At 47.3% G+C, this 10350-nt stretch overlaps 1 protein-coding gene across 1 annotated transcript in view; it reads right to left on the minus strand.

The window, feature by feature from the left end:
* The window catches only part of LOC102501193 (solute carrier family 23 member 1), a 60320-nt gene extending 56239 nt beyond the window's left edge, over positions 1-4081 (minus strand). Inside the window, exon 1 of the mRNA XM_006145007.1 lies at positions 3974-4081. Coding sequence (XP_006145069.1) covers positions 3974-4015 — 42 coding nt within the window. The 5' untranslated portion in view covers positions 4016-4081. The remainder of the gene's footprint in view (positions 1-3973) is intronic.
* Positions 4082-10350: the final 6269 nt, after the last annotated feature.

Here is a 10350-nt window from a genome sequence, read left to right on the forward strand (position 1 = left end):
ATAACAGTTGATATCTGGCTGTCCTTTTTCTAATGCAGAGTGATAACTTTCTCTACCGTGTTTGATAGAGGTTGTCCAGGTTCTATTGCCAAGAATGTGTTGTCCAAAATGCCTGTTTAGTTTTTAAAGATGGAACTCCACCCTTTGCTTGGTTTTAAGTATGTATGGAATGTTATGATAGGACACAGGAGTAGTGGTGGTCAGACCTGGAAATGGTGGGGAGACAAAAATATACACATGAAATAAACTCAGTATTTTAATTAAAAAAAAAGGAAGAATTGCTTCCAGGGACAAGCAAGTGGTATGATGATTAGGGTGCAGGATTCCCACCTGACGGACCACAGTTGGAGTCCTGGACCTAGCGACTTGCTTTCTCATTCTCTCTCTCTCTCTCTCTGGTGAGTGTGTATGTCCTGTAACAAACTGAAAAAAATAAATATATATTAAATTAAAAATTTTGTAAAATTGCTTCCGGATCAGATGACTGACCAGGAGGCTGTTCAAGATCTCTGGCAGTGGAGAAAGTCTCTTTAAGAAAATAGTTGAGGGGCCAGCAGGTGGCGTGGTGGATAGGGGCGCTGGACTCCCACATGGCCAACTACAGTTCAAGTCTTGGACCTGGTGGCTTGCTTTCTCATTTGCTCTCTCTCTCTCTGTCTCTCTCTGATCAAACTGGAAAATAATAATGATAATAATAATAAGTAAAGTTAAATAAAATGATTCTTTAAAAGAAAAGAAAATAGTTGAAACAGCTTATTAAAATTTTCTGTCTTATTCATTTCTGTAACAGTTGCTATCTGGCTGTCCTTTTTCTAACGCAGAGTGAGAATTTTCCCTACCGTGTTTGATAAATGTTGTCCAGGTTCCATTGCCAAAAATGTGTTGTCCAAAATGCCTGTTCTTTTTTTTTTTAAAGAATTATTTTATTAAACTTTCTTTCTTTCTCTCCTTCTTTCTTTCTTTTTATTGACCAGAGAGGGACAGAGTGTGTGTGTGAGAGAGAGAAAGTGAGAAAGCCAGGTCCGGGACTCAAACCATGGTCCGCCATGTGGGAGTCCAGTGCCCTCAACCACCATGCCACCTGCCAGCCCCGCCTGTTTAGTTTTTAAAGATGGAACTCCAACCTTCGCTTGGTTTTAAGCATGTACAGAATGCTATGAAAAGACACAGTAGTAGTGGCCAGACATAGAAATGGTGGGGAGTCAAAAATACACCTGTGGAATTAGCCAGTATTTTAATAAAGTAGAAAGTAAGGAAGAAAGAATGAAAAAAGAGAAAGAAAGGAGAAAGGAGAAAGAGAAGAAAGAAAGAAAAGAGAAGAAAAAGAAAGAAAGAAAAAAGAAAGAAGAAAGAGAAAGAAGGAAGAAAGAAGAAAGAAAAAGAACAAAAGAAAGAGAAAGAAAAAGGAAGGAAGAAAGAGAAAGAGAAAGAAAGAATTACAGCAAGCAGGGACACGGTATGCTGAGAGTCCTGTGTCAATGAATCATTCATGTATTAAAGACATACATAGAAGCAGGTGACATCCAGAGCTATGTCAGAGCAGAGCTTCCCGGACTGAGGAGACGGCCCATCTCAGGGCATTTCAGAATATGAGGAGCACTTTTTATCCCAGGAGAGTCCCTCGCTAGGAGGAGCCTATGCCCGTGACTTACACAGGGGTGCAAACTCCTTTCTGAGGAAGAAAGAATTATTGACGAAGCACTCCCTGACAATGAGTGACAGGCCCAGCCTCTTCATCTGGCTGGAGGGAAGTCTGTCAGCGCTTGCATTGTAGTTTCACCATGAGGCTGGATCGAAGGAGGCATGCTGATGAGACTTGGCACTCGACAGCACTTTACAGTTTACAGAGCTGCCAATGCATCCTCTCTTTTGAGTCTCACCACCATCTTTTGTCCCCCACTGACAGATGGGCTCGGTGAGGCTACAGGGCTTGTCTGAGGTTACGTCGTAAGTGGGAGAGTAGAACTTTCCTCTTTGCTGTCGAGAGCACATGCTTGCAGGTGTGTCTCTGCATACAGGGATGGCCCGCCAGCTCAGGGCACAGACCAGTAGAGCAGGAGAGGCTCTGATGCAGGGAGCACAGTAGTAACAGGGTTGGGGATGCCTGGGGGGGGGGAGGATCCCTCGCCCCCTCTGACACCACCTCTACCCCACATGGCCTTCCGTCCCTTCCTGTCTCCAGGGCTCCACCTGACTGTTCCTAATACCCCCTTTCACCTGGCCCTCACTAGTGAGATTGCCCAGGTCTTTCCAGTCGAGGGCTTGATCATCCTGCCTCAGTGCCTTCGCTCAGCCTGTGCCCCCACTCAGCCCGCACCCCCTCCTGCTTCTACCTTCTCCCTCTGCCAGTCTCTCCTGACTCCCCTAGCCCCAGGGGGCTTTTCTTCCTTTTCCTCTGCCAGTCTCTCCTGACTCCCCTAGCCCCATGGGGCTTTTCTCCCTTGTCTAGCACACTTTGTCTCTCTGGGATCAGTGTCTCATTTTCTCCATTGTATCACAAGTAGTTTTGGGGAGTCCCTCCCCCTTTGCCCAGTTCAGTCAAGAGCTTTTAGGAGTGGGAAGCTATCCCCCGAGTTTCTCTCTCCTAGGAGGTTCTATCTCCTACAGTTACTACTTTTTTTTTTCTTTTGAGAGGTTTTTACTATAGGGTGCGTGCGCTCGCCAGAAAGACAGAGAGACAGAGAGATAGAAAGCGAGAAATCACCCCCCAGGGGGCATGGCCACACCGCAATCCCTTCTCCTCCATTCTCCTCTCAGGATCTTGGGCACGCATGCACACGTGCCCGGCGTGAGTTTAAGCCACCGGGTCCAGGACTCAAACCACGATCGACTACATGGGAGTCCAGCGACATAGCCATTACACTAACTGCTGGTCCCTACAGTGACTTCTTACCCACGTGCTCATCTGAGGCTGTGAGTGGCAGGAAGAAGGGTCCCGGAGGAAGAGATGAGACATGTCAGACCTCCCAACTCCAGTTTGCATCAGGGAAGTAAACAATGTGAGACAGTCCACAGCCCTCAGAAGATGAAGTCTTCAACTTATTTCCCAAGAATTATTATTATTATTATTAATTTTACTCCCAAGAGGTGGTAACAGAAAGAATTCTGAGATAAAGCAAGGAGCGTTCTCTTGGTCCTCTCAGAGAATGTCAGGGACTCTGCCGGAGACTGACCCTGCAGCGGGGCTCCAGGGACCAGTCTAAGAGCCCTGGCCAAGGCTGTGGGAAGCCCCTGGCTACTGGCTGGGTCCGATTAGGGCACAGCCCTGGCCTTGTTGGGGAGAGGCCCTCTTCCCTTCGGTGGCAGTGGGGAGGAACTGAGGGTCTCCACTTAGTCCACTCTGTTATTTTTAGTGGCCAAATTAGGATGGGAATGGTGGCAGGGCTCAACTAGGTGGCGAGGCCTCCAGACCAGTTACCGTGACTACTCCCCTGGACCTCAAGTTCCCCATCTGTAAACTGGAAACACAAGTGCCTGTTTCTTTGGCTTATCAAGAGGAAAATAAAGTACAAGAAGTGCCTGGCACGTTCTGGCTGTTAGGTAAATGGTACTTCTCTCTTTCTCCCCTTCTTTCACTTAGAAGGGGCTTCTGGAAAGAGAGTTTGCAATGCTGACCCACCAGGAAAACAAATATTTACAGTCAACAGGGATAACCTGTGAGTACAGGCGATGCGAACGGGACCAGTTACCCGGTTAACAAGAAATCCAACCTTCCAGGTCTTCCCCATTTATTCACGGTTTTGGTCTCAGGCGAAATTCTGTGTCTGTCATGCCACTGTGTGTCACCTGAGCTGAGGGAAGCTAAGGTGGGGGTCAGAGGGGAGAGCTGTCTAATCTAAGCCCTGTCCTAAAGCAGGGACCTCAGCACTCGTAGTGAATCAGGGCAGGAGGCTCCAAGCTGGGGACCTCCAGCCTCCTTGTGCTTCCTGCTTCCCCCCTTTTTTCTTTGCTCTTCTCTCCCACCAGCACTCACCACGGGGCTGGGGGGCTCACAGCTGGTGATGGCAGAGTTCATGGCAACGAGAGTCTCCTTCTGGCTTCTTCTGGGAGGCAGGACAGAGAATACCGAAAAAGAGGTGAAGTTGCTCCAGGAAAGGAAGATTAATAACGTCTCAAGGCCTGACTCAGCACAGGGGCGGGCCTCGGCATGCAGGGCAGCCCTTGGGAGGGAGGGGCCCCAGGTTACCTACCTGCAGGTTGCTAACGGAGGCCCCTCTAGCCTGGGGTCCTGCAGGTGCACTCAGTTTCATGATTTGGTAAGTTTCTGTAGTTACAGAAAAGTTAATGATCCTCCATAGCACTCAGAAAACAAATTACAGTAGAGCTGTCTGGGTGTGGCCTGCGAGAGATTTCTGGAAATCAGGTTCCAAGGGACAGGAAATGGAGGGTGAGGTGAGGCTCTGGGCTGAACATAGAGGTGTCTCAGTTCTCTAGGATAATTCCTGGTAAGTGGTTGAGCCAGAATGAAAATTTTACCAAAACAGCCCCGTCGGCCTGGCCTCGGAAGTACGTTAATGAAGTGATTCATGACAGAAGTGGAATTACATGTCCTGGGAGCAGCTGTTAAGGCTCATGGGTGGGGCAGGCCTCACAAGGCTGGAGTGAGAGCCCAGGAAAACAGTGATTGCCAGCCTTGTGCTTCTCTCCCCCGGATTCAGAAATGTTTAGTAACCCCCGCTGCAGTCCAGGAAGGCATGGTTTTGCTCTTGGTCTGCCCAAGGGCACTTGAAGGGGCCTCCTCAGATGCTCTTGATAAACTCCTCTGCATGAACAGCAAAGCACCAGCTACTCATGATGGTGGAGTGTTCTAGAATGGGGCACTGACTCCTAACATTGAGAAACACATGGAGACCACACACGAAAGTCAATGGGAGTTGGTCCGAGAGGAATTCGGAAAAGCATGATGAGGAGGTATTTGGAGAGGGAGGAAATAGAGCTGGCTTGGGTGTGATGGGAACGCCTGGAACAGTAGAGTTAGAAGTCACTTACGTGACTGAAAGGGATGCTTAGCTAGGTATTGGGTTGTCAGAAAAGTCATGATGCATTTATGCACAGAAAAACATAGAGGGACCAGCATATAGCACAATGTCTATGTCACTAGACTTCCATATAGTCGACCATAGTTAGAATCCTGGACCTGGGGGCTTAAAACTCATGCTGGGCACGTGTGCATGTTTGCTCAAGATCCTGAAAAGAGAATGGAAGAGAAAGGATTGTGGTGTGGCCATGTCCCCCTGGGGGTTGGGGGAGGCTATCCTTCCTTTCTGTCTCTCTCTCTCTGTCTCTCTGGCCAGTACATGTGCCCTATAGTAAAACCCTCTCAAAAAAAGAAGAGATAAATATAGAAAAATACATCATGACTTGTCTGACGACCCAATACATTGTGTGACACCTTTTAAAGGTATTCTTTTATTTCATAACAAGTACTTATTTTATAGATGTGGAAAATCAGGTACCCACAGTTCATAGTATACAGAGGAGCAGAAGTCCAAGCCCAGGTAGTTTCACTCTACAGCCCGAGGGGGAAGAAGATGGCAAACGGAGCCCACGACCCTCCAGGGTGAAGACAGAAGGACGACTCTGCATTTGCAGAGTGGGCTCCAGGAGAAATGACCTAAGGGATTCAGATTTAGTAAATGTGGCTGGGGAGAAAATGAAAATTCTCACCTGATGGTTCCCAGGGAACCCAGCTCATCCCAGAAGAGAGTGGGACTGTCGCGCTTCAGGAAGACAGGGACTCCTGTGGCAGTTGAGTTTTCCAGAAGTGACTGGATGCACCATTCCCTGGGCTGGGTGAGTTACCAGTGGGACTTCTCAGGGTCTCAGGAGCCAACATCCACCTGGGGTTCTACAAAAAAAGCAACAGAAAGGCCTCGCTGGCATGGGGCAGACTGAGGAGCCGCCTCTGCTGCCCACCCCAACCTGTAGGCATGGGCCAACTAGGGCTCACACTGGACATCACTTTTCCTGTCACCTTGAGGGGTAATGTGGAAGAAGGAGACTCCTCAAAGGTTCTGCCCTCCCTCGAAGTCCTGTGCTTCTCAGCTTAGCTCCTTCTCCTCCCTGCCCACTGTTTCAGTGAACAATTAAAATCCCCTCTAGCACCAGGTGAAATAGTACAGTGCATTCCAGAACCTTCCCTACTCTTTACCCTCAAGTCCTTTCTTCTGGACCTGACATGCTTTGTCTCTCCTGGTGCTTCATACAAGTCTGTTCTGCATTTACCCTTTGGTGTGAGGTCACTGTTGCCATCCTCACTCACCAGCTCAGACAAGTGCAGCTGGAGCCTCTCCTTTCCCTCCATCTTTGGCCTCCCAGAAGCTACTTCCGTAGACTGCGGTCCCTCCAGTCATCACTGGCCTGGCTGCTGCCACCATCTCTCACCTCCAAACCACAGTGGTCCCCAGGATTCTCCCATAGCCTCAGCTGCACCAGCTGCTGGCCTAACCTTCCCAGCCCAGCTACCATCATCCTGCCATCATGTACGCTCTCAGCCTGAGGTGCTGAGGTGCTCAGTCGACACACTCATGTGCTCATTTTTGACTGGATGTTACAAGCCATAGAAATCTAGTTCTAGTACTTAGCTCGAGCAACAGAGGAATTTTCTTTTGAGAACATAGAGTCTCTCTGAGCGCCCATGATCTTTCCTTAAGTACCTAAAGGAATCAAAACTCTTCAATTACATTTCCACATACGTAATTGATTAAATGTTTGTGTCCCGCCTCACATTTGGGCTTTAATTAGGTTGAAGGTAGAGCCTTCATGAATGGGATTAGGGACCTCATCAAAGAGACCCCACCTTTCCCTCCATCTTTGGCCTCCCAGAAGCTACTTCCGTAGACTGCGGTCCCTCCAGTCATCACTGGCCTGGCTGCTGCCACCATCTCTCACCTCCAAACCACAGTGGTCCCCAGGATTCTCCCATAGCCTCAGCTGCACCAGCTGCTGGCCTAACCTTCCCAGCCCAGCTACCATCATCCTGCCATCATGTACGCTCTCAGCCTGAGGTGCTGAGGTGCTCAGTCGACACACTCATGTGCTCATTTTTGACTGGATGTTACAAGCCATAGAAATCTAGTTCTAGTACTTAGCTCGAGCAACAGAGGAATTTTCTTTTGAGAACATAGAGTCTCTCTGAGCGCCCATGATCTTTCCTTAAGTACCTAAAGGAATCAAAACTCTTCAATTACATTTCCACATACGTAATTGATTAAATGTTTGTGTCCCGCCTCACATTTGGGCTTTAATTAGGTTGAAGGTAGAGCCTTCATGAATGGGATTAGGGACCTCATCAAAGAGACCCCAGAGAGTCACTCACTGTTTTTTTTTGCCTTGGAGGCTCCAGCAAGAAGTGGGCCATCTACTACCTGGAAGAACACTCTCACCAGAACTCAATCATGCTGGCATGCTGATTTTAGACTTTTAGTTTCTAAAACTGTAAGAACTAAATGTGTTGTTCATAAACCACCCAGTCTATGGTATTCCATTACAGTAACCAGAACCAAGACCACGCATAGATATACAATCCCTAATTTGAGGCAGTTCCTCGGGCCCTAAGCACTTCCAGGGGAGAAAGCCACTTGGCCTCCTCATGTAGAATGCATGCTGGCTCCTCTGGATGCACAGTCCTTGGGATAGGAGGGGGCTAAGCAGGAGGCTTTGGTCTATGTTTTCATCATTGAGATCAAACAAATCGGTACTTGGCTGTTGGAGGGGATACATGATGAGTGCTATGGTTTGAATGTGTCCTTCAAACAACATGTGTGGAAAACTTAATTCCTAATGCAACAGGATTGGGAGGTGAGGCCTGAGAGGTGTTTAGGTCATTAGGGCTCCACCCCCATGAATGGATAAATGCCTATACACACATACACACACACATACACACACACACACACACACACACACACACACACACATACATTTAGAGAGCTTTTTGCTATAGGGCATGTGTGTTTGACAGAGAGACAGAGAGGGACAGAAAGAGAGAAATCACTCCCCAGAGGGATGGACATGACACAATTCCTTCTCCTCCATTCTCCTCTCAGGGTTTTGGGGACACACGCACACACCCCCAGCGTCAGTTTTAAGCCACCAGGTCTGGGACTCAAACCATGGTCAGTCATATGGGAGTCCAGCAACATAACCGTTATGCCAACTGCTGATCCCAATTGTCAAGTTTTAAAAGGCTTCAGGCTGCAAGTTCCATCTCTTACTCTCTCACACTCTGTCTTTGACATTCTACCATGGGATGACACAAGAAGGCCCTTGCCCAATGCCAGTTCCTCAGTCATGGACTTCCCAGACTCTAGAACCATGAGCCAATAAATGTCTGTTCATTATGAATAACCCAGTCTCAGGTATTCTGTTAGAGCAGCACAAAATGGACAGCCACCAAGCAAATCATGCCTGACAAGATCAAAGGAGAACAGGGCAGTAGGTGGCATGGTGGTTGGGGGTGCTGGAGTCCCACATGGCTGACTATAGTTTGAGTCCCAGACCTGGAGGCTTGCTTTCTCACCTTCCCTTTCTCTCTGTCTCTGTCTGGTCAAATTAAAAATGATAATAATAATAATAAATGTCATTAAATAGATCATTCTTAAAAAAAAAAAAAAAAAGACTGAAGGAGACCAACAGACTTCCTCAATTGTAGGTCACTAAGTTGTAGTTGGCAGCTCTTGGTTGTGCCATTCAGAATCCATGTAGCTGAACCATCCTAATCTGCAGCAATCGGTCCAGATTGCTGGACCGGATAAAGCTTGCTCCTCCCCTATGGGGTCGGTTAAAGCACTGCAAATTCCTGACCCTAGCCTTGGATGAGTGGTGGACATGGGCCCAGTGGAGCTCATAGATACAGTGAGACCTGGCCTGGGACATTGAATTGCACTTGAACCTGGAGCATGTTGCTTGGCAGCTGCTGGTAACCACCTCACCACAACACAGAGCCTAAGCCTAAAGCCAACAGAGAGAACAGAGCCAAGATCGAGATAGGCTGGGGCCCAGTGATAACTGAATCCATACATTAAGCCATATATGTCTGTCAGTAAGTTCTCTTTTTTGCTTATAGTCATTAGATGTGCGATTTCTGCCATTTTTAATAAAAAAAAAAGAATCCATGAATTTAAATTTTTATCTCTAATCTGAAACCAGTTCCTTTCCTAGAATTACTTATATGACACTGTGGTTTTTCACCCTTTAGTAACAATGATTATCGAGTTCCAAGGGTATCAGAAATAACTTAAACAATGTTAACAACCTTAGCATATTTTTCTACGATAGAAATAATTCTCTAAAATAGGGCAGCAACAATCCCATAAGATACTGGACAAGTGACTTAAAGGCCATTTGTTGAGCCAGGCCCATGGCCTGCTGGTTAAGGAAGCTGGATCCCCATGGCCCAGTGACTTGAAAATCACTCCAGGTACTTGTGCATGTGTGCCCCAAATCCCATCAGGATGGAGAAGAGGAGGAGAAAGGACTGTGGCTTGGCCATGCCCCATGGTGTGTGCTTTCTCCATCTCCCCCTCTCTTTGTCTCTCTCTGGCCAGTGTACATCCCTCCAGCAAAATTAAAAAATAAAACAAAGGCCATTTGTCTACAAGATGCCTCACTCATGTGCATACATAATTTCATGTACTCTTGATCCGAAAGATCAATTAACCAACATCAGCCATGGAGGGTGGGGTTAGAAACCCATCTGAATGGACTCCTGGCTTATTTTGCCAGAATTGGAGCTATGGAATTTTAGTACACATAATTATTTACAAAATTATTTTCTTCAAATTTCAAGATGTCCAGCTTAAAGAAGCGGCTGTGAGTGAATTATAGCGCTTGATTTATGACTTCATAGTTTAAATAAGTTCCATACTTAGGTTTGATTGGTTCTCCGTTTATAAAAGGGGATGGCAAACTAAGGCTCACAGAGCCTATCTGGCCCCACTGCCTACTTTCGTAATTTTGTAAAGTTTTATTAGAACACACCTGTGCCTGTCCCTTTGCAGAGGCTCCATGGTTGCTGCAAGAGCAGAGCTGAATAGTTTTGATGAAACCACGCATTCTAAAATAATTTACGCTATGGCCTTTTACAAAGTTTGCTGATCCCTGTTCAAGAACATCAGCCTCCAAACTTGTGTCTTTTCAAAAGAAAATTGATTGCTGTCGTTGTTCCCGGAGTACTTGCCTCGGCCGGCCCCAGCCTCTCCCTTGGGCTCTGAATTGGAAGGCTCCTCAAGCTCTGTTGCCACACCTCTCACTTGGACCCATGAAGTCCTTGGTCCCCAGCCTCGATTTGTCGAAGCCCACAGCGCTCTCCTCCCTCTCCTCTGCTTCCTCGGTGTACTCTTCTGCTCT

The sequence above is a fragment of the Tupaia chinensis genome, unplaced genomic scaffold (assembly GCF_000334495.1).
Source record: "Tupaia chinensis unplaced genomic scaffold, TupChi_1.0 Scaffold000140_1, whole genome shotgun sequence".
Classification (NCBI taxonomy): domain Eukaryota; kingdom Metazoa; phylum Chordata; class Mammalia; order Scandentia; family Tupaiidae; genus Tupaia; species Tupaia belangeri.